This window comes from Netta rufina, assembly GCF_964035555.1.
Source record: "Netta rufina genome assembly, chromosome: 5".
Classification (NCBI taxonomy): domain Eukaryota; kingdom Metazoa; phylum Chordata; class Aves; order Anseriformes; family Anatidae; genus Netta; species Netta rufina.
The window spans coordinates 50273202-50297932 of record NC_140128.1 but is presented as its reverse complement, the minus strand read 5'-3'; the positions used below and the strand labels follow the sequence as shown (position 1 = coordinate 50297932).

At 36.2% G+C, this 24731-nt stretch overlaps 1 protein-coding gene across 5 annotated transcripts in view; it reads left to right on the top strand.

The window, feature by feature from the left end:
• The window catches only part of DICER1 (dicer 1, ribonuclease III), a 69176-nt gene that overhangs the window by 1541 nt on the left and 42904 nt on the right, over window positions 1-24731 (top strand). For 2 of the 5 annotated variants that reach the window (XM_084287530.1, XM_084287534.1), the window contains exons 2-4: window positions 16132-16197; window positions 17097-17197; window positions 24536-24728. In XM_084287530.1, the coding sequence (XP_084143656.1) occupies window positions 24585-24728 (144 nt within the window). In that variant the 5' untranslated portion in view covers window positions 16132-16197; window positions 17097-17197; window positions 24536-24584. Of the gene's footprint in view, window positions 1-12167; window positions 12374-16131; window positions 16198-17096; window positions 17198-23016; window positions 23063-24535; window positions 24729-24731 lie in introns of those variants that run through there. The other 3 variants (XM_084287531.1, XM_084287533.1, XM_084287532.1) reach the window with 3 other exon arrangements.

Here is a 24731-nt window from a genome sequence, read left to right as displayed (position 1 = left end):
AAAAAAGTTTTTGAAAGGTTACTGTAGTTTACAGATTTAAAACAAATGGAAGGGATCACTGCTTTATCTCATGGGTAACTAAAATACCTGGTGCATCATATTAGGAATGCCAAAAGTGTACCTGAAAAATGAAACAGTTAAGTTGTAGGGGAGAGGAAGAAACCATCAAACACAGAAATATCTTCTCAGACTCAGCAAACATCAAGGTGACTGGTCAGTGAAGGTAAATTACGTAAATTCAAGGCTTCCCTTAGTATTATACACCTTTGTATATGTCCTCCATTGGATACTGGCAGAGGGAGGCCAACAAGCTGGAAAGATACTTTATCTGACATACCATACGAACCTTTTTATAGGACTTATACTTTGCTTCTGAGATCTATCTTAACGCCCTGTAGATTAGGGGAAGAAAAAAAAAGCAGAATCTACAGTTTAAAAAAAAAAAAACAACCAAACAAAAAACATCACTTTTGTGTATTCTGTACGCTTCCTGTTTCAAAAAATTGTGAGGTCCTTTTTCCTTGACACAGAGTTGCTTCAGGTGCACCTTATTACAGAGTTTGAGTACTGGTGCTTTGCCCACATACACTTTCTGTATGTGCATTGATCTGTAACTGAATGCAAATTACTGGGAAAAAAAAAGCATTTTTATCCTTTTTAGTAAAGCAAGGAGCAACCTAGTAAAATGGATATGGTGAATGTGGAGTTGACTTATTTTCTCTTTGGGTAAGCTGTGGAACGTGAGTGAGAGCAAGTGTTCAAGAAGATTTTTAGAAAGGATCGTACACTTAAGGACGAGCATTATAAAGGGATGAGCATTGCAGCGCTAAGACTACAGACTACTTTTATTTATGGCCTAATCTAATCTATCAAGCATCAAAACATACTTGGACATGGGTTATACCATTATTTCATAATTACTGGAGAGAAAATCTGGTTTTCTTTTTTTTCGTGCAGTTGGTGTGGTACAAACTGCGGATATGGAGCTTGATAGGTTGCTGGCAGAGCAGTGAGGTGGCTGCTGTGCTCCACTTCCCTCCTGTCGTAATGGCTTGCTGTGTAGCTACTGACCATCTGTGTCCCGTCACCTTTGTATTTCAGTAGTAATTTCTTCATACTGATAGCACAGAAATTATTTTACACCCTCTGACTCCCAGCTTCCCTCTCTCAGAAGTGGCTCTTTTTTAAGTTAAGTAAAAGGGTAATTGTAGTACTGTACAGAGCAGTGACTTCTGTATAATTGTGTGCGATGTGCTTTTTGAACATGCTATCTTGAAGGCAAATAATAAGTAAAGGAAAATGATGCTTTCTTCACTCCATCCAGACTTCTTTCTTCATCCTTCAGCCTTTCATGCCTTCTGTGTGGATTGTGATAAGCCAGAAGAGAAACCTGATACAGAGTAAAAACTAAAACTTCACTTTTTAGCTGAAGTTACTGCAATCTTTGGTTTGAATTCAAAGCTTTGGTGTTCAAGCTGTGCTGAACATCTGAAGAGAAGGGCAGGTGTAGGAATGCCATTAAATAACCTAACAGATGGAATCTATGGGACACAGCAGCATGCAACTTTAATAAAGTATGCTTTGATACCCTGTTAGGTGAGGTGAACTCTTGGTTTTGGTAGTTCTTCTATGCCTTACCTTCTGATGTCACAGATATTCAACTTTGAACTTAAACAGTATATCTCAAACTCTCTTGTTATTTCTGCTCCTTACTGCAGACTGGGTTAGTTAAAGAACTTTTCCCTGATATTTCTTACCTTCAAATTGCTGCAGTGTCTGGACTTGTGAAGTGGAGAACTGAAGCTAACATTAGTGATTTTACTTGCACAGTTACACAGCTTTTGTGCAGGAATGTTGGAGATGTTGAAATGTCCTTCTCTGGTGGGAAAAGAAGGAAGAGCAATATTCTCCAACTTTTCCTTGCATTTTTTCCTTGCAACTACTGAAGCCTGGGGTCTTTTGTACCTGTTGTTGCGGCTTTTATGTAGCTGCATATACACGAATCTGCAGTTTGTTTTTGTTTTTTTTTTTTGACTGAGCCAGTGGGACAGGTCAGTCCCTTCTAACCAAGGCAATAGAACCAAAATCATTCTCTTCATCCTTGCAAATTCAAGAGTCTTGTAGAAAAACTTTGCTCTGCTTTTTTCTGTTTATGTCCATCACTTAGCACTCACTGCAAACGCTGCCATGTAAGGTGTAATAATCAGTTCCTGCCCGTGTTTTGCATTTTTTTTGTCATTCATAAAGGATCAGTTCCTTAACTGAGTTCACCAAATAAGTATGTGTTTGTGTCTGAGATGCAGTGGGATCGCTGCTGGGAATAGAGGTGGACAGGTTGGGACTATTTCAGTTGACCTTGTGGGTTTTTAGAGTATTTTTGTGAATCACTGAGTGTCCTTGTTTCTTTTCTATTTTTTCTTTACCATTTGTGTACACAAGAAAATCCCCAACCCTTACTGTTAAAAAATTAAGACCTGGTTTCCAGTGCCTGTCTCTCTTTTGGAGTCTCTTATTCCTGATAAAATATCAACCCATGTAGAGTTTCCTCAGCAGAGATACTAAAATCTGACTGGGTAGCAGTAAACATTGTCTCCTTGAAAATTCAAGAATTAACGATTAAAAAAATAATCTTTATGAAAGCTGGCTGGAGTTTTAGACCTACTTGCTGATAACATAAATGTCTATTCCCAATAGGAAGAGAGGCAAATACAGGTTGTTTTCTGAAGTTAACTTGTTTGACTCCATTGAGCTGATTTGACTATGCAAACGTGTGTGGGCTGGCTAACTTTGCAATTCATGTTTCTTTTTCATTTGCAACAGCCTCCCTCCCTCACCTCTAATCTAGATCAAGTTTCTTACAGCTTTCTTGTAACTGTTGATGGCTCTTTTGGCTGTGTTCTTTCTTCAAGAAGAAGTGAACAATAAGTCTGCTTCATAGTTGATGCTTAGAAACTTCTAGAGGTGATCTGCAGTGGTCTAGAGTTAATTCAGGTATCTCTCTCTTTTTGGCCCATCCTCAGAGTTTAACTTTCAAGTGCTTAAATCAAGGACAAAATCAAGGACAGTTACTAGGTGTTTGTATTCCTTCTTTTTACATTAGGAGAATTAGATACATTTAAGCTGACTTGTTCTGGCTTTATAGAAGTTTAATCATCTCTGCGCTAACGTCCTTATTGTTAAAGATGACCAAGTATAATTATTCTCAAGTGAGACTCTTAGTTCCTTGCTTAAGTTTTGTATTTCTGAGTGGCCAAATTTGTCTGCCTTGCCATCTTCATGGTGACTAGCTAGTAGGTTTTTCTTTGTGGAAGAGGACATAAGGGAAAGCAAAGCAAATGTATTCAATACAACTGAGTTTTAGCCTCAGTGTTTTTTGTTTTTTGTTTTTTTTTTTCCCTCTGGTTACCTACAACCTTTTGCCACCATGGCACTGAAGTTAAATGCCTGTATTGCTGATCTGCTCTGTGAAGTTATTAATCAGGAAGTGATATGATCTCTTGGAAAGACTTGGGGTGGACAGCACATGCCCCTCCCATTACTGAAGATCACTTTTAGTTACTATTGCTGTCTGACTTAGTACTGTCAAAATGATCTCCAAGGCCTTAGAAGCTGAATAGTGAAGGTGGATAATGGGCATGATAAAGTACGCCACTTGGAAAACAAAACTTGATTAGAACCCTTGTTCCTGCCATGTGCTCTATGAGTCCCTGGGAGGATCTGTGTGTATTTTGTACTTATTTATTGTTCTTACTACTAATGCTTTCCTGTTTCTGTGGTGCTAAACAAGGAGAGAATTGACCTGAGGAAATGAATAGTTTCAACCTGGAGTCAACTTGAATGGCAGAGACTGTAAGACGACAGTGACACGAGCATGTTACTAAGAGCCTGGGGGTTATTTTTCCCTTTCTCATTATTTCTACAGTTATTCTAAGCAAGGCCTGTGTTTTCTATTCGCTTGGGAAAATTCAGCAGGATCCCAGGGACCTCATCTTAATTTTTTACTACTTGTAATGAATTTTTTCCTTTCTTCATTGCTCTAAATAATAACGAACTCTGTCAACGTGAGCCTCCTGAATTGACTTATTTTGACACTGAAGAAACGTAGAAAGCTGTAATTGGCACTGCAAGAGAAAGTTGCATATTTGTATGCTTTCAAGGATTATAAATAATTAAGAAATGTATACTCAGCTATTCAAGTCCATATGATTATATGCTGAATACATCAGTTGATTTGTTTACTGTGTAATCAGAAAGACTACAATTTAGTGAAATCTTTCTCTGAAGAAGTGTGACTAGAATGTGCGCTACAGAATTCCTGTCCTGGGATTTGAGAGGAAAGAGCTTGAGCTGACACAGACAGAGCTCCGGAGGAGGAGGTGTAGGTTTTATGAAGGTAATGTACAACCTAGGCCTGCATTTTTACCTTGAAGTCATTCATTGAAAAAAGCCTGGGAGAATGCCAAAAACATTTATGAGCTCCCTGGGTCTTTGAAAGACATACAATCAACTTCTAGGAGATGAGTAATTTTCCCTATGGTAATCTTTGCCTAGTTAATGCTCTGCTGTGTAGAGATTGAGATGTGAAACCTGCCTTGATTAATACTGAACTTTCTGGAAAGTGGTCTTCTTAAGCCTGTGTTACTTACATAGAATAGAAGATGAGTTTTCAGTAACAAAATCCGTGAAATTGTCCACGAACAGTGTTTTATCTCAGTGGGTGAGGGCGTGCAACAAACTGCTGGATGATTTCAGGGCATGTAGTGACTGGCATAATGATGAAGCAGGTGCTGATTTCTGGCAAGCATTTGGAGTAATGTGCCAATAATGCTACTAATGTGTACATTGACTGCCAGCTATTAACAGTTGTTAGAATTCTTATATCTGGTCATTCTGTTACTGCTGTCTGCTGCCACTTGATGTTTTCTTTTGTTGCATTCAATTAAGTGTTTTTGGACTGCAGAGCAAGAAGTTTTGTTGCTGGAATTTTAGGTTTCTTGTCAGTTAGTATAACACAGGTCAGCAACAGTTGGCAATAAAGAAGTTGGTCTCTCTTTTTGAGTGACAGTCAAAAACCTCTTGAACCCAATTTGCTTGTTTTCTGTCACATAGACCATATCATGGCTGTCAAAACGGATGACAACTGTCTCCTCATGCCAGCTCTAATACTCATCTGACACCCCCACACACTTGATTTCTGCTGGTTCAGCAAGCACAAGCTTGCCTAGGTAAAGGAGAAAAATGACATGGTTAGGGAGCTGAACTATTTTTTCCATGTTAGACAAATGCCACAGCTGTTTAGAGAAGGGAAGGAGCAGTGAGAAGAGCAGGGTTCTTCCATCTAGCACTAGGTTGCCACGGGATTAGATTGGTGGTCTCATGAGGTCTCATCCCAAAATACTACCCTCCACTTCATTGTCTTCCCTACTGAATCAGTGAATACTTCCATTCTATGTGAATATTGATTTCTCACATGTTAATTAACAAGTTGTTTCGTATTTTTTTCAACATTCCACTTTCTCACTTTTCTTAACTGTTATAATTGGATGCGTTATTACAGCTATTGTATGGGTTTTGTGTAGAAAATCAGCTGGGGTGAATATAGGATATGAGCCAAAGTGTGTGGGGGGGGAGTGTGGGGTGTGAAAGCTTATGGTGTGGAAAGTCTAATGGATTCAAACCTCCACTTAATGACATTTCTTTACTGAATAATATTCTGAGGTTTCAGCAGCTTTTAAACAAAGATAATACCACCAGAAAATGGTAGCAAGATGGAACACCCGTGCTGTAGCTTATTAGCTTTGGAAAACTCAGGTCCAAACTTATGGCTTGTATAAAACCTGTCACCTCTCTCTAGTGGTAGTATAGAGTGATGATTCTGTAATTCAGGAGCTATTCAAGAAAGTGGTTTAAGTTTTAGAACATCTCTTCCTGTTTTCATCAAACAGTGATTGTGTATTCCAGGATAGTAGTAAAATTAAATACAAATCAAAGTCTAATAACTTGAAGATTAGTGTTTTCCTTTACGCTGTTTCACATTCTTCTGAAACTTTGATATATATTTTTTTAATCTTTGGTTAGCCTTAGGAGCTTTTAGAAACAGAGTGGTTAGGTTTCAGCAAGGGAAGGGCAAAACATTGTCTTGACTCTATCTATATATATTGATATAAAAATCTAGCCTGTTTACTGCCAGCATGATAGAGATTTGTAATCCTTAGTCTGAAATCAAAGCTTTAGGACCCCACACTATTTACAACATAAATCTTTAAATACTTCTGAACTTCTCACATAATTAACAGGTTGAAGTAGTTGGAAAAGGCAAGTCACTTTTGTAAGCCAGGAAAACTTTCTGATTTTTCTTTTTTCCCCTCAATTTGAGTAATGATCTGTAAAACTAGATGGAAGGTAGAGATTAGGCTATACAAGTTATCCAGGCTGTGTTTTTCTGTGTTTTTCTGAGTTACTCTTGGTTTAGGGGTGAACGTTGACTGCAGTTTAAAAAAAAAAAAAAAAAAAAGCATTAAATTTACTGGCGATAGTACAATTAAGATGCATCAAAACTCTGAGCAAGAATGTCCAGAAAAACAGAGTGACTTTCACTCTTTGGTTTTCCACACTTAAAGTAGGTGCTAAACTTTTCTATCCTACTAGATTTATGGGGTAAAGAGTACCTATCAGTTTCAATTAACAGACATGCTACTCAGAATATCATTTCACTATGTATAATTTTCATTTGAAATTGTAGACAATAATTAATACGGGAGTATTTGCAGTTGGTGTTATGATACTGTCTAGAGGGTTAACTAAAAAGACAAAAGCTTAACTTTTAAAGAAAATAAATATTTTATACTTTTTATTCTAACTAGGTGTTGCATGACCATGGAGGTAATACTCAAAACAGTAAATTCTTTTTCCAGTTAAGCATCTGAGGTGCACTGGCTCCTCATGTATGCCAGGCTGTATGTAGTTTGATATGCATTTGATTTGCCATTTCTGCCTAGGAAGAAAATGTGTGTGTCTTAATGATACTTGCTACGAGGCTTTGAGTGCAAGCGTTTCTGAAGCTGTGTGGTGTATTAGGGAAACTGCTTCATCGAAGAAACAGCGTTCTTCTGTGTGACTTTATTACTGATAGATCTGGTCACAAATTACCTGGAAATTGTTATGCTGGCATTAGACAGAGTTGGAGGCAGCATGTGGGTTGAAGAGTGAATACAAGAGGGATGTTCTTATATGTATGGCAGTCCCTATTCAATGTGTGTTAAGCTGACAAGAGGATAGTGTTTTGTCTCACTGCTGAGTGAAAATGGAAGAGAAGTGATGACAAAAATACGGGAGACACTTCATATTTCCATACCAGGGATATCACGTTTCCTTTGTATGTATTCTAGAAAACTTTGACTGTACAACCAGACACGGACTTGCATGAGAGTATTTGAGAGCTAAAATGAAATACCACTGGTGAAAGTAAGATGTATTAAACCTGCATATGTTCTGTGTTTAATCCTAATTGAAGAAAAGTAGTAGGGTCACTCTCCTCAGTGACAGCTTGCCTGTAAGGGTTTAATTCACTTATACTTTCCAAATTAACTTCATTGCCTTGATTGATTAGACTCACTTTCTCTAAGGTCTTATCTGCCCAGCAGTGTCACAGTTCTAGTAACTGTAACTTTGCAATTTCATTTCAAAACTCCTTATTACAGATAGTCAAGGCTGAAATCTACAGGTTGTTTTTTTCCTCAGTTTTAGTGTATGTTTGGAAGATGCTGAAATAGCTCAAATTGTAAATTTTGAAAATGGCCATCTTTTGTATACATTATATGTAGTTAGAGAAAAAAGAGCTTGAGTGTCAGAATTGTATTCCACGTTCAGCAGATGTTGGTCTAAGTATTTAAAGTAGTAAAACTAATCTCTGCATTTGTTCTAAATAACAGTACTTTTGATTTTTCTTATGCAAGAAAGGTATTGTAATTAATCTGTTTGCTAAAGAGAAGTCACATTTCCTCAGCTTTGTCTCCTTTAGAGTTAAGAAAGCAATTCAGAGGAAGAAGTGGAAAACATTTAAAATCTCCACTGAAAGTTAGGCACTACATTTGTGTAAATCATTCTGAAAGTCATACCACTCAGTTTTCTTCTTCTTGCAGCATGTTGGTGCATCTCTTCATGCCCACTCAAATAAGTCAGCTCATTAGCTGTAGGTGATAAAATCAAATTATTATTCAGTGAAATTAAAAGCCAGTTATACGTAAATATTTACATAAAGTTGTGTTTAATAATGCTTTAAAATAATTTGTGTATAAGTGAGTTCTAAGTTCTTTCTAAATACACCACAATACATGTAATAGGCAGACAAACAAGCTGTTCTGCATAATGGAATAGACCAATTAACAAGGTAAATGAAGTAAATGTTAATAATAGTGCTAACAGTACCCTCCTAACTTATTGGAGGTTCATATTCATCAGTTGTAGACCCAGGTAATTAATATCAAATAAAGAAGTAATCCTTTCAAAGGAAACTTCAAAATCTAAATGAGTTTTTAACTGATTATTTAAAGTTTCCTAGTAAAAGTCAATATTGAATTAAGGGGTGTTAATGCTGTGGATTTAATCAGACCTGCTGTATTGGGATGATGTGGTGGAATAATTATTCTGCCTTAATGTGTATTATTCCCTTGCTTTTAAATGTCTTTTATTTGGTGTCTTCTGGCTTTCAGTATTTTTTTTAATTTGAGAAGGAATATATCTTCTTGAAAGTTTTGCTTGCATTCATGTTTTTCTCCTTTTATTCTGGAAACTTGTTTCTTTCCTTTAATTCCTTCATACCTAGATTGAGCTTTCATTGTTCTTTGTCAGCTGGCAGCATTTCTTCTGATACTGCCTAAAAGGTTGTGTTTGTTCCAGCTGCTGCTCCTTCCACCCCCTTGCATGCTGCTTCATGGATCTCTTTAGTCTGGATTGGATTGTCCTCTGGAGAGTTGTGTGCTCAGTCTGACCTACAGAATTGGTCATCTGCAGGGCATGGGGAGGATAAACGAGGGCAAGAAAATATTCCTCATCCAGTACTCATTGTTAAGTGAAAGTGTTGAAGCATTTGTAGAGCTGCCCAAGGGTCAGATAACAAAAGGTGTCGAGGAATGTTTCCACAATGTGCTGCCCTAAAATGAGTCATAAATGTCAAACACTGATTTTTTTCAACCCAAGTAGGAAGAATGATATGGTGATAAGTGCAAATTAGAGATTCACGTGTGAATCTGTTTTTTTCTCCAGTCAACATGGTGGAGATGTGTTCCACTCCTTACCTTTTCTCTTGTCTTTCCTCCCATGCTTCCAAGATTTCTGTAGTGAATATACCTGCTAAGCTGCCTTTTTTTTTTTTTTTTTTTTTTTCCGGTAGGTCCTAATATATACAGAGTAGAAGCTTAGGACACCAGTGGAAAGGGGAGATAGTCCAAGCTCTGTTCATGCAGCTGCCAGGTGGACATCACAGAATTTGGATCTTTCTTTTTCTAAGACCTCTGAACTGACAAAATCACAAAAAATCTGAAGTTTTTTATTAATGACTACCTGCTGTTAGCTGCTTAATTGTGCTGGAATCAAGCAACCTGTAAAATGCTTGCTTATCCCCTAGCAATCAGATGATACTAAGCATAATTGTAGGTGGTTTGACAACTTCAGTGCATGTAGAACCGAGAATAGAGCAAAATCTACAATTTTATATCTAGCTATCTATATTTATAAAAACTCTTCTGAATTTGTATCTTTATGTTCTGCCCTGAAAATACAATTCTCAGCTGACTGAATTGTAGGACTATGCTTTAGTGCTACAGAGGAGAGAAATTACATTTAACTGATGAATGTGGACCAAGATCCTGTAGGTATGTCTGTCTTTCCAGTGCAATATTGTATCTGTTATTCAGGCTAGATCTGGAACTGAAAGAACTTGATGAATATATTAATTCTCAGCTCCCCTGGGCAGAAGGGTTAATTGCCAGCTGGAGTACTACAGTGTTATATTGCTTCCAGAACCCAAACTAACATTGGAAACTCAATTGCACCATTTACTGGGATTTAGCTGCTTTAAAACACTATTTCTCAGCCCTGAATGGCTTTATGTAAGAATATAGAAAAAGTGGAATCGTTTAGCAAAATTCCTTTAATTTTGCTTTCTAACATGCCTCAATCACTAAATGAGTTGATGCATTATTCAGTAATAGCTTTGATATCTGGAACCTCTATGTTATGTTTATAGTTGGGTAATGCTTTTGTTTATCGGTAGGGATTGCTTCCACTCCAGTTTTGAGAAGTAAAAGGTAAATATATGCTTATCTTCCCTATTTTTTTAATGGCTCGTGTAGGTAGTAGCAAAACAGCTTATTTCAGTTTTTGAAGCTCTTTTATTATTCAGCAAGGAGGAGCAGCTTAGTTACTTTTTTTGGAAGCTGCATAGTGTAAGTACACATTACTATATTTGTAATGTACAAAGCTAACATGAAAAATTGGACTAATGCTGCATTGGATTAGAAAGATTCTTCCCTATAATGTAGACTTGGCATTAGGCAAAAATACTTGCTAACCTGCACACGAACAAAGAAATCTCTCACAGATACCTATTTTATCTGCATAATTTTTTTGTCACCTTGTATTCATTCTCTTCCTGTGGAAGATTCACAGATGGCTGACTCCAGACCAGGTCTGTTCTCTGATTTGTGTGCGTGGGCTCCGAGTGCTACTGCTGCTTCGCAACATCAGCACTGCAGTTAGGGCACCCTCACGATGAACAGGGCACTTCCAAATTTCACTGATGTGTTTGGCTTTATATCTGTTTGACCTTCTTCTGTCTTCCGTAGTTAATGAGAGAGTGAAAGGTATTTAGAGGAGGAGGGGGGCTTTAAATTTTAAGCTTGTTACTGTTAGGCATCTGTGATCCCATGCATAGTGCACAAGAAAGTGTTCCAGTTGTATTTTGTGCATCTTAAATATTTTTATTTTTCAAAGTCACTGGTAAGACAATATTTACTCTAAGATTTCTATTTGAGACAAGTGATGAATAAAGACGTCTTTCTTTTTTCTTTTTCATTGAAAAACTGAAGTTATAGAGCACAAGATAATATTTACAAACCATTGCAGTTTTTCTTACCTCAGATTCAGGACTAAAACAAAACAAACATGTCTTGTCCTGCGCTGCTATTTTTTGCCACTTTACCTTTGCTAAGGACTTCAGCTGTCCTATTGCCATCTTTTCATCAAGTAATTTTTTTATAAATTATCTAAATTGGTTTCTCGTTGCTGGTTATTTTTGAGAACCAACAGTACTACAAACAACCTGTGATGCAAAAATACTGTATGAAACTTCTAGCTTCATAATGTTAAAATGTAATTTTAAAGGCTTCTTTGAATGCCAGGCAGTAAGCAAATATATGTGCCTTTTTGGACAACGTTGAAAAGTGATCAATGCATTAAAATAACTAAAAATCACTAATTCATTATAACTTGCTGAAGTCTTATTCTTAACTTTTTTAACTGTAAATAATGTAAAAGTTATTAAGTTCTGATTTATATGCATATATTTATACGGAGGGAATAGCATTATCTATAAAATGCAGTAGCTTTTAGTGCAATGTTCATTGTATTCCAGGTATGTAGCTGCTTAAGGGCTGAGACCCAGTTTTTCTGTAGGATATAAAAGCCACTGCTTTCCCAAGGATTGCAATGTTTTCAGTGCGACTCAAATAGAAAGCAGTAATAACTACTGTTAAATGAAAGGTTATTTCAATTCTTAGAAAATTAAAAATATCTGGAATCCATGTGAAGTGCTTCATGGTGTGCGAAGTTTTTTGGTGTTGATTTTGCACTGCACTTGGTGATTTGAGATTATCATCCAGGTAATTGTTAGCCTTGTTGATTCTCAGCTCTTAATGCACGAAATGGCTTTATAAAAATTTTTATTTTTCTTGTGCTTTGCACAGTAAGTTGGTTAGCCAAATGTGTAAATTACTTCCTTTTCTAATGATCTTTTCCATTTGGTAATTTGTTCAGATAAAGTAATTCAGATAAAAAAATATTATTCAGCTTTGCACGTGTATTCTTGTTCGGCAGTGGGGGATTCTGTTCCTCATATTTTATGTGAGTGCACTTGAAACACTTAAGATTCCAGAGTGTTTTCATCTACACCTTTAGACGTTATTATATAGTTTGTTTAAAATAAATACGTAAAAATTGGTAGGCATATAGAAGTGTCTTACAGATTATGCTGTTTTTTCTTCAGTAAAATGAATTAAAATGAATGAAGTCTTTCCCCTACCCTCCCTGTCCCCCCTTTTCTTCCTCCTATCTGAAGATACCTGTCTGGAGATTGGATTCCCTGGCATCTGAGAAGGTATGGTGGGGTGTTTTTTGTTTTTGAGGCAAGAAAACATTAAGACGTTAATGCAAAAAGACATCAAAGGTTTCTTAATTTGGGGAGTGTTAGTTGGCTGTCTTTATACTATATTTTTATGAACTTAATGTTGATTCTATCCCAGCTTCACATAAAAGAAAATTCCAGCACTGTGCCCACAGGTAGTTGGCCAGGAAAGAGTGTATACAGACCTGTAGTGTGATCAGTGAGCAGCTTTTCTTTATCAGGAAAACAGATTAAAAAACACAAAGCCCAAAATGTAATTAAATAGTGTACTAATCAGTATGTAATACTTCAATATTTTGTGTGTTTCGTTAGGATGAGTTAATTTGCACTATTAATTTCCCCAAATTAATTTGCATATTATTAAGCCTACTATTTCCATACTGAATTTCAGGTGGTAGATGAATTAATATTATAATCAGTGCTATGAGATCTGAACTTTCATTTAGACTGTCAGTGAAAATTGTAGAAGATGGCTTAAAAACCCAGATATCCATAGATTTTTTGCATTGTGACGCTAGTAATTTCAGAGACCTCTTGTATTGTAGAACTCTGTTAGTAACTTTGGATTTTCTGGCAGAGAAAGAACAGAAAACTGTCAAACACCTGTGTTTTGGGGAGCTTGACTTTTTGCCACATGGGGAGGAAGGATTTATGTTTTTGTTTACGCAAATAACAGGCTTGAAATCCCCACGTGGGGTTATATTCAGGGGGCAGCTGCTGCTTTTACTTACCATAAGCAAGAATAATTGGTGCTTTGGAACTGTACTTGCCTCACAGCTTGCCCCTGGGCTGGGGAAAAGAGAAATCCCTGCCCTAAGGTCTGCTTAATTGCCTTCCTGTCAAAACATACACTTGCCTGAGAGGCTTAAATGTAACCTTTAGCTAAATTAAATAATTGCCAGTAAATAATTTGCTACCCAAGTAAAGGACCACATGATAGATAAATTCATTGATATGTTTGACTATATTTTCTTGTGATATTGATGTAATAATATACTTAAGTTCATAGATCCTACTTCATGTAGTTACCTGATTTTTAAATGGGCAAGTTTTCAAATAGTAGCATGAAAAAAAAAGGCAAGTATTGCATGGAGTAATTTGACTTTAATTGTGAAATCTATTAAATGTTTCAGTGTTCTTACAGTTGGCTTCGCATTTAGAGGTGTTCTGAGTATTTTTTTTTTTTTCCCCAGACTTCCATGGAGAAGGCTTAGTTCCACAGATGCTAAAAGTATTTTGTTTTGGAGTCAATCTGAGGTAGTATGCAGTTTGTACTGGGGTTCCTGACTAGCTGTGTTTGCAGTAAGAAAAAGAAAAGAAAAATATTTGAAATACAAGGTTGCTGGGATAATGCATTGCAGAGAAGGCTGACTCCCACTTGGTACTGACTCCACTTCATAACATGTACACACGGAGGATGCCAGCCCAGAGGGCTTTCTCTTAACCATAATAGTGGTTTTTACCCTCTTATGCTGCAGGGTTTTGAATCGTGCTACAATGCGTTTGTGTTTTCATGAAGGTGGTTCACCCCATAGCTCTCTTGTGAGCTTCAGTCTGATTGCATAGATCCTGCAAGAAAAGAAACTAATTTTCAAGCTGTTAACAGTTCATGAATAATAGTTTAATTAAGCATTAACATCATAATTTGGACAGAAGTAATAGTTTAACTTCAAACTGTAGATGGTGATGGAGAGAGAATACTGATAATCTGTGTTTCAAATTCAGTCCATTGCCTGTTGTATGTCACCTGTTTTTTTGTTTATAATATTTCATTCTTCCATCCTCTAATTTTTTTTAAATAGCAACAGTTAGGTATCACATCAAGATAATTTACAAATACTGAATTATAAAACCACAGTATGAAAAAAACAAAAACCAAACCTGTTGATATATTCCTCTATGTACTACATGATACATTTGTTTACTTGTCTTTTCTGGAGTAGCAAATAGCCTACATACTTGAAGGTCTTGGCTGAGTTTGGCAGAGACTTGTCGCTTGCAGATTGCCAGGGCATCGGAGATCTGCAGGAGTAACTTGTGTCACTTCTTGGATGCTTTTTTTGACGTCTTTATAGGACCTGATTTTTTTCCATGTTGCTGCTTTATACTTTGATTATTTGGTGTGTTTGCAGTGTGCCTAATTAGACAAAATAACCAGCTGTTTTGGAATGCTTACCTTCTACCTTTAGATGAAATATGTGAATATTGAGCTCTCAAAAATTGTTACTGTTCGAGTTTTCTAGAATGTCTTCTGTTTTTAGTGGTATCAGCGTTATTTAAAAAGTCACTTTGCCTTTTTCTCCTCTGTTTTTTTTAACAAGACTTACAGCCAGTGTAGAGTAAAATTATATAAATTATATTGTATACATGTATTCTGTGGTTGAAAAAGTTATATCAGATTGGGCTCTGATTTTTTTGTAGGCAATCAAAGCTGGCTGTTTTGTTATTTACTGGGGTAAGCCCTGTCTGCATCCCTTGTTGGGCTGGGATCACTGGCAAGCTGCACAGGCCTTGGGCCTGCAGGCCCGGCTGGCTGCTGCACCAGGCTTTTGTCTGGGCGGGTGCACCAGCACCATTTAGATGCTAATGGCATAGAAGTTTGCTGTTTTGTAGGAGAACTTGACTGCATCTCAGGAATGTGGCCTGTCTGGTTGTATGTTAGCTTCAGCATTAAAAGGGCCTACTGTAATTCCTGCCTGCCAGTCGATTAAGGCTGCAGTCTTCTGGTTTACAGCTCGGATGTGCCAAAGGAAATTGTTGGGCTTGGTGGAGAATTACACACTTCTTTGGTTCTCCCAAATCTTACCTACCAATTTGTTTGCTTTTTGCTTGCCATCTGTGATTACAGAATAAAGTGTGTTTGCTGTGTGAAGCAATACATGGCATTAGCTCTGCTGACAAATAATTGAGACTTCGTGTTTGTTATGTGGAAGGGTAACTAAATGCTGTAGTTGCAAGAGAAGCAGGAAGAAACGATATAAACTGTGGTTTATTTCTGTATTTTTCTTGCAGAAGTGACAGTTTTATGTTGTTAGGCTATTTTCTGGTTCAGTGCAATATGTATTCTGGTTCATGTTTTGGCGGCGGTGAATAGATGAATAATCTAGACATAACAGGAACGTATTACAATCAATTTAAATTCTACTCACGACTTCCTACCAATAATTTTCTGTATTTTGTGCAGAAAAAGATGTGTGTGTGATGCAAACGTGAACTTGAAAAGTATCCCTGGCAGTGAGATTTGTATCGGTCTATTTTATACATTAACACAGTACTCATCAGATTTTCTGCTTCGCACTCCCTACACATTCTTGTTATAAAATAAAGCAAAAATTGTTTATTTGGCTTTCTCGAAAGGAGTGCATATTCTTTAAGCTTTTTCAAAACTGTCAGCTGATAAATTGCTTTAAGACCTCATCACAGTATTAGGTGAAACTCCTGTGGAGGGAGCACAGGGGAAGAAAATTGTAAATCTAGTTGTACTCAGCTAGCAATTACTTTAGCAGATAAAACAGAATATATGCAAATATCTCCTGAGCACTTATGGCTTTCAGATGCTGACTGTCTGTATCCCTAGCCAAAAAAGGGCATATGATAATTAGATTTTGAAGGACCATGTGCTGTTGCTACAGAGCTAAATATTAAAATGCAAGAAAGCAGACTACCACATGGCACAATTGATTTTTATGGCAGTTCATGTTAAAATGCTCTCTTTTTATATTGCCTTTTAGGTTACCTAGGGTGAAACAAAATTACAGGCTTGGAAACTCTGGAAAAGCTCAGCGTCAGCATTTGAGGTAAAAATGAACATACTGAAGTAATCTTGGGAGTGTCCTTCTCGTTAACTTTATGGAACTGATTGGAGTAGAAATTTTTATCAAGATTCATTTTGCATTTAAGTTTTCAGTATTGATTAAAAAAAATTTGACTTCAGAGTCTCTCTAGGTCTGGGAAAACTAATACTTTAGGTGAATATCTCATGTAAATTTTGTGCTTTAGAGCTTTGAGAATATTGTAAATCTGCTTAGATATACTATGTTTTGTGTTTTAAGTTAGTTTTATAAAGTTGCTAATGTATCTATGAAGTTGTCATGAATTACTGCTGATTTTACGTGTATAGCTAAATGTGTTTTTATACAATTTGAAATTTATTAATTGCAAAATATTACTTTTATTTAAATATACATGTTCTAATTGCTTAGAAATTGTTGCTGCTTTTTTATTAATTTATTGTGGCTTCAAATTGAAACTAAAAATCTGAATTCCATTTTTTATGTTTAATTTAAGTGAAATGAAAGTATTTGTGTATGGAAAAAACATTACATTTGAAAAAAAAATAGTTGAAAACATACTTCTACTATATTTTCATATGAAACAATTATTAGTATTAATCATAGTAACCTGTTAAGTAGGATTAGGGAATTATGCTTTCCTTGCATATTTAAACTATCAGAAATTAGCATTTAAATCATAATTATTTTATAATAATAATAATAATTTTGTGTTTCTACTACTAAAATAAAATCATGCACAAGATGGACTTTAATTGGCCAAGAGAAATGAACTATTTTAGTTCATTTCTGACACATTTATAATATTTCTAAGCAAATGAATTTCCACAATTAACCCTGGTATTGTAGTTCCCTTTTCAAATCATTTTTATACTTCAGAGGGATTTTTTGTTCTTCTTTTTAAGAGCCGAAGCTTGCAAATTATGTGATTAACCTACAAGCTGATATCATGATGTCAAAATGCAGTTTGGAAAGCATAAGCACAGAGGCTGCAGAAATTAAAACGGTAAGTTTGTGGTATGGGAGAAACAGATTTTTGTGCACCGCTTCAGTATATTCCCCTGGTTTATATTTAAAGCTCCTTCAGGACTATTAAGTGACTGCTGTGCGTGTGGATATAGAAACTTAGGTTGACTTACTTTGGAAAGAATGATGAAAATACCTACATGATGTTATCTGTGGATGGTTAGGTGAAGCAATGGCATAAAGAAAGGTGTTTGCTACGCAACACGTGCCTTGATATTTTCTGTAAAACCAGATATGATTGGAAATGTATTTTTGGAGTGGTTATTGTTTAACATTCAGTTGTGGGTTTTACACTGAAGTATGGTTGTGTAGGTGAAATAGAGAGGAAATAAAGGGGAAGAGGGAAGAGGCAAAGTGTTAGAATTAGAACTAAGTTTGTATGTTTTAGGAGATAAAAACTTACTGAGGAAAGTAGATGGCAGGTAACTAGTTTTGGTCTTACTCTCAACAGTATGCTTCAGTTTGGGTTATAGTTGAGCAAAAACAGGAGAGAGACTCTGTGATTAAAGTTGTGTATAAAAAAATAAAATGATACGTGGTTTGATGTCATAGAGAGGGCATACATGTACCTAATTTCACCTGTCTTCACCTCTCTTTGCCTTGTATTTAAATGCTGTGTGCTTCAAGTTTTATCTCTTGCCCTCTGTGTTAAGGGGGTGAAAGGAGAAATCTGCATCTCAGCAGTTCTGCACCCCTGATTAATGAACTGCATAGGCAGGCCAGTTGCACTGGGATTTGTATGCATCTTTTTAAAAGATGAAATAGTTTGTCCTAGTATCTGGCTGCATGTCTGTATGTGTTACAGGAGAACTGTCTCCTTTTTAAACTGTATACTTGTGTCAGTAGCAATATGCTAGAAAACAGATACGTTTTCATTTTCTCATTTTATTTCTGTACTGGCAAATACCTTGCAGCCCATGTATGCTATGCTGATATATCAAGGTATAATCCTATTGCTTTAGGGTCTGTTACAGTGTACAGCAGCGTAAGTTTGTTGGTGTGAACTGTGTCCTGTTGGCTTTATTGATAGAGCTGGGCTAATTGCAACGGAAAGCGTTTATTACACATTTGCCTCAAATCCAGGTTTGCACGTACCAGTGACTGAACACTTGAAGGACTTCAGGGGTTGTGCATTTATCTGAATCTGCTAAGTGTCATGTTATACTCCATTTCTCTCCTATTGTCAGAAGTTTAGGAGGAGTCTGGCAGGCATTCCAGCTGCTAACTATATCGTGTTGCATGTAGAAGTGCTTCAGAAGCAGCTCATTCAAATGTGGAGCCTCAGTGTAATTTTAATTTTCCTAGGTTCTCCAATTAAAGTTTTCTGAACAACAAAAAGCAGCCTTGGGCTCCCTTGCCTTGCTGTTAACGACCAATGTTCTGGTTGCAGTGTAAGGCTGATTTTATATCATAAAAATATAACAAATAAAATCTAGTTCAAGATGAACATTCACAGTGAATACTGATTGTACTAGGGAAAACAGGGAAGTTGGCTTTTGGAGGTATACTTAAGCTTTGTAAGCATTTATGCATTCTGTTTGTGTGTCTTGAAAGTGAGTAGATCTAAATTTTTATTTTAAAAAATATTGTAGGACCACGAAAACTGTTAGTGCATCTGGTGAAGGTCTCTGAAGGATAATTGATATGGAATGTTTTGTGCAGCTTCCCTGTATGTGTTGAAATATGTTAAAGATAGCAAGCAATAACAGGGATTTCTGATTAATGCTCTTTAATTATACTGTTTGACAGTGTTTCCGTACTTTAATCATCTGGGCCAAGTGATGTCCTTCAGAAACTTAGGAAAGTTTCTGATCCTGATTTAGAAACGAGATAACAGAAGAATCTCGTATGTACACCTTCACTTGAGCAAAATAATTCTTGCTGGAGAGAGCTTACAGTATAAAAAGAAGTCACTATAACAAACTTTTTAGTGTTAACCGAATATTTTCCATATTTTTAAATTAACATTTACATTGATCTTTGACTCTGTATTTTGTATTCTTAATATTTTACAAATTTCTTTTTATTCATCCATTATCAGGAAAGAATTTTCTGTAGATCTTTTAACACATTAATGTTTCATGTAGCACTCAGATGTGTAATTTGTTGGAAAGGGTGCGATGTTGAGACTCTTTAGGTGCTCATGGGAGAGAATATACAAGCAACAAGTTTCTGTTCCTATTTCTTGTATGGATTATGGTTTATTTACTCTCAAGTAAGTGTTATTTCATCTCTTCCTATCAGAGGTTAATCTGTTTTTTCTTCCAATGCTGACAGTGTTTTTAAATAATAAATCAAAAACTTGTAGGCAAAGATGAAAACCTACGGCATCAGAAATATTTTTTTTATCGTTAAGACTGTGTCAGGTAGAAATTCAGACATCAAGGCTAGAGGTCTTGAAGGCAGAGGAAATATGTTGTATTTGGCAGTAATAATTTTTTGTGAATAGGAGGGAGGTGTAGTTTTGTATTAAGTTGTTATAAATCTAACATGTAGTAGGCATGCAACTGGTGGTTAAAAACTTGAAAGATAAATCCCAGTGGCTCCAGTCTCTTCCCTGTTTACTTCGGTGTCATTCTATAAATGTTTTAAACAGTCCTTGGAGCAGGGCTAGATCCAGGATGTCCTATTTCAGGTGAGCGTCCTACTTGGTTTGGCTTGTATTCCTTAGTGCAGTAAAACTGGAAGTTTTCTTGTGCACCAAAGGACTGCTTCAACTTAGGTATGGTCCTGTGACTGAAAAACCTATACCTGTGTTCCAGAATCATCCTAGCCTGGAAGAAGCTGCTACTAAATGTTCATTCCCAACCTTGTGCCTTTTTGAAATACATTTCTTTAAAAGGTAGAACACTGGGCTAATCTTATTTGAAGTTTACAGTTCATTGTGTGTTCGCATAAACACACATTAAAGTGAGGATATCAAGTTGTGGGTTTTGCTGTTAAACTACCAAGACTTGTGGCCAAAAAAATTGGACCTTTTCAGTATTTATTTCCTAAGAACAGATAAGGCTGGACACTATGCTGCTTTTGTCCAGCTTTTATAGCCTAGTCTAGAGCCTCATGAAGCAGAACTTCTGTTTCCTGTATTTTTCCCTTTAAATTTGACTTCAGCAAGTTCTTAGTTTCTTGCTGTATCAATATCCAAATAACACAGTTGGTAAAGATAGAACATCTTTGTAGATATCTTTGTTACTTATACTGGCAGAGCAGGACTGTTTTATTTTCCTGCTTCCCTTTTAGCTAGTTTCAGGGCTCGGTTAACTTCTGTCCACAAATTCTGAACATATGTACTTACATCTCAACTGTTTCCAATTTAAAACCTGTTCTTCAAGTAGATGTGTTTTTCCCCTTCTTATTTCTAGATGGGCTTGCACTGCTTTTCTTTTATTGAAGAACTTGATATTTTTCCTTGCTGTTGAAATAGAGACTTATAATGATATAATTACTTCATTATTATGGCCTATTCCCATAATAACATTGACATTGGTCTTGTCAGATCTTATATACTTCCAATACAAATAATAAAAATGAAGGCCAGAACTAGGAAACTGTTCAACACACCAGGAAGTAGCATTGGTGGTTTACGGAGGTGGACTTCTTTCTTCTTACCTGAGTAACCATACAGTGGGTGGGAATCAAAGCTGTTTCAAGTGTGCACTGCCTCACTCAGTTTTAAGTTACTAATGCATACATACTTCTTCTTTTGCACTTCACAAAATTGCATGATTTTTAATGAGAATGCTTTTTTATCTGGATGAGATGATTGTATTTTAGGGCAGGTCTTTCATGAAGCTATGTAGGAAACAAAACTAGTTTACAGTGTACAATATTTCCCAGGAGCGAGGCAGTGATTTGTAGTATCAATCTGGAGCTGCATTTAAGTATGAATCTCTGCTCCTTGCAGTGGGATAGCTATCCTGGTATCATTGTCATGGAGCAGTATGTTGAAAAGGAGATAAGCTTCTTTGAATATTAGATCCTAAAGATCCTAAGTTTGTTTTACTAAAAGATTTCTCAAACATATTTAATTTTTAATCTTTTAATATTTAATTTGTTTTTCCTGAGGTTGTATTTATGGTTTGGAAAAGAAATACAAAATAGGTGGAATAGCAAACAAAAAGGAGACATAGCTGATCCTAAATGCTGTATAAGACCAAAGTGGCTGAGCTTAGGTATGGAAATGATGGGCAAGTCACCTTAGCAAAAAAATTTAAAAAAAAAAAATAAAAAAATCCTGGTCCATTCCAGCCTTGAACAATTATGACTGTTACCAGGTCTTGTTTTAAAACTGAAAAGCAAATAGAAATTATGCTTCTACATGAGTTTCTTTGTGGAAGTAGAGAAAAGTGCCTGAGGCCATTTCAATGAAATGTTGTCATCAGAAAGACCTCTGCATTCTTCAAAGGATTTTTTTTCTGTTACCAAATAACATGTTATTCATTTGAATATAAAAAAGAAAAGCCAGATACATTAAAGGATAAGCTCATTTATTACCTTGAGAGGGGGAGAACTTTCCACTAGTCCCCCCCAACTCATGCGCATTAGCTGTTACTTCATACAGAAGCTGCTTCTATGTTAGCAGTGCCCGGAGTTTCCAGGTGCTTTCTACCAGTAGCTGGGGAAGCCTGTGTATCGCACAAGAGTCCTTGTCACCTGACTGATGTAATCTGATTAATTCCATATTGATTAACATCAGTACATTTGATGTGTAAATGCTTCGGAGATCAGAATGTCAAGGATGATCATCTCTTACTACGTGCAATTGTAGCACCTACACACATCTCCTGCTACTTGTCTTATATGGCACAGAACTGTGGAAACTTCAGTGAAGGAGCAGCCATCCATGAAGCCACTGGCTCCAAAGGGAGTGAACCAAACACTCTTTTGGTCTTAATGGATTTGCAGACTGTATGAAGTGACTATTCCAGTTATTAGAACTGAACCTGCACGTTCTCGTATACAGCCTGAAATCTATAAAAACAACTTTAAAATCTCCAGGACTCTTCTTGTATTACAACTGAAACGAATAATAATGTATTTCTGAATTTATGATGTGTGTAACCTATGTTGGTTTTTTATTTGCAACCAAATAAAGCAATATTGTATTGATCTGTTCTTTTCCATTTAGAGAATGTGAAAGACCCAGGCTGAAAACATAACTTAGGTTATGGGACTGAAAAAGTAAATGAGAAGTAATCACAAGATTTGATTGAGTTCGGAGATTCATTCAAAAGCAACTGGAAAAATCAGTTAGAGAATGCTCTTGACATTCTAGTACATCTTTTAAAATAATACATTACTTTTTTTTCCCCTTAAGCCCTTGATTTCTTTTTTCTTTTTTCTTTGATTTTATTTTTTTCATCTTTTATTTCTGGTATCTTCTAACCCTGACAGTTTCTGTGAAGCTCAAATTAAAATATCAGACTAGATTCCTGGAATAGTAGCACTCTCCTTTTAGTAAAGAAATACTTTTCTGATAGAGAGGGAAGTGCATTGATTCCCGAGCCAAAGACTAAAGTTGAGTTCACCCTCTTTTTCACTAAGCATTTCTTTCTGGCTGCCTTTAAAACAGAAATAGTTCTTTATAATGGAGTGCAGCAGTGTTACTTCAACTTAACCACACTGCCCTTCAGGCTTCTCCTGCCCCTTTGGAAAAAAAATAAATTGAAACAAAGCTTTGTCTCTGACTATTTTTTGTAAAGGGGCATTACTTCTGCATAAATGTCCAAGAGGAATAATCATATAATTCAATGTAATGCCTTCTTTTTGTCTTACAGGATACACAGGAGATGGAACCTAGACTGAATCAGTCTGATCTCATCAGAGCTTCTCATAGTTACTTAATGTTAGTTACATTAGAATACATGTACAAGTCACTGTCTAGACATGGTCTAAACTGTAATATTTAACTTGGAAATATGAATATACAATGAAGAGCTTACACTCTGTTGTAAATAAAAGAAAACTTTGTCTTAATACAAAGAGAAATGAATACTTTTCTTCTTACTTGGACTGCTTTATTTATAGTCTTTCAAAGTAATTATTTCTCATAACCTTCAGAGGTCAGTGTTTTCTGTTACATACCATATCACACTTGTCTCAGAATTACAAATATTCTTTCCTAGTGCAACAGTTGCAAAAATTATTTTTCCTGTTGTACAGAATAGCAAGGACATTTCTATACGATAGGGTGGTAATTAGCTTTTTCTCATATGTTTTTAAGTCTTAAATCTGAAGCCGGGGTAGTTTTAGCATCAGTCCTGTCCCCTCCCCCCCCCCCCCCCCCCCCCCAAAAAAAAAAAAAAAAAAGGGCATTAAATGAATTCAGAACATCTGGAAATGTCAAGGGAAACCAGCTATTGAAAACATTGTTTAGTTGAGTAGGATATTTATCTGCTTTGAAGGTGGGGGGAGGAGTTCAAAAAGTTCATCAGAGTTGATGCAGTATGTTTGTATTATAGCAAATAGCTCTATAGTACACCTTCATGCCTTGTCTATTCAGTCTCCCTGGGAAAGGTAGAATTGATTTATACTTTGATTTTCCTGACAGTTATCAAACATTCCTAAAAGCCTTCAGTGATGAAGGGTTTCCCTTTACTAGGGGTAGTATTTTCTGGTGTGTAGTTGTGAATGGATTGTCTATTAATTAGAGTATCTTTCTGGAAACTTATGGTTAACCTGACAAGGGACCCATTATCCATTAGTTCTTATCAAGTTCTTATCAGCATCATCAGCAATCATTTGTTAAATTGCCATCAGCTCTTCAACAGATTCTGGTTAGGTTAACTGAAAACAGAGGTTCTTTTGAAGCTTCTGTTCATTTTCCTTTGATTAAAATAAAGTCCATGTTGCGTGCATGTATGTGTATGTAAAGTTTTGACTGGTCATAGGACTTCTTGCACAGAAAGAAAAATGGAAAATGTGGTAGACTGACTTAGTACCGACGGTATCAAAAATCTATTTATTTTCTTTCATGAAGCAAAGCTAGAACAGCTTTATTTCTTTGTTAATCAATAAATTTTAAAAGGGGGGGGTTGTCAGAACACAAATAGAACTTCATTCAGAAAGGTACAAATCCAAGTGACTAGAATGAACTTCGACCCATGAAGTGCAGCTCCTTTTGAATTTCTTTGATAAATACACATCTTTAAATGAAGAAAGTCTCCAAGTTTGAAATTGAAATGTTCTGCTGAAAATAACGAGACTTACTGCTTACTGGAAGTGAAATAAGAATAAAGTTTTATATTATTTTTTAGATTTTGTTTTGGTTTTGCTTTATATTGTGATTATCTAATATTGTTTCTCTTTCTTCTCATAGTAGGCTGTGCTGGAACAAAAATGCAATGAAAGAAACACTGGATGAATGAATGAAAAGCCCTGCTTTGCAATCCCTCAGCATGGCGGGACTGCAGCTCATGACCCCTGCTTCCTCCCCAATGGGTCCTTTTTTTGGACTACCATGGCAACAAGAAGCAATTCATGATAACATTTACACGCCAAGAAAATATCAGGTA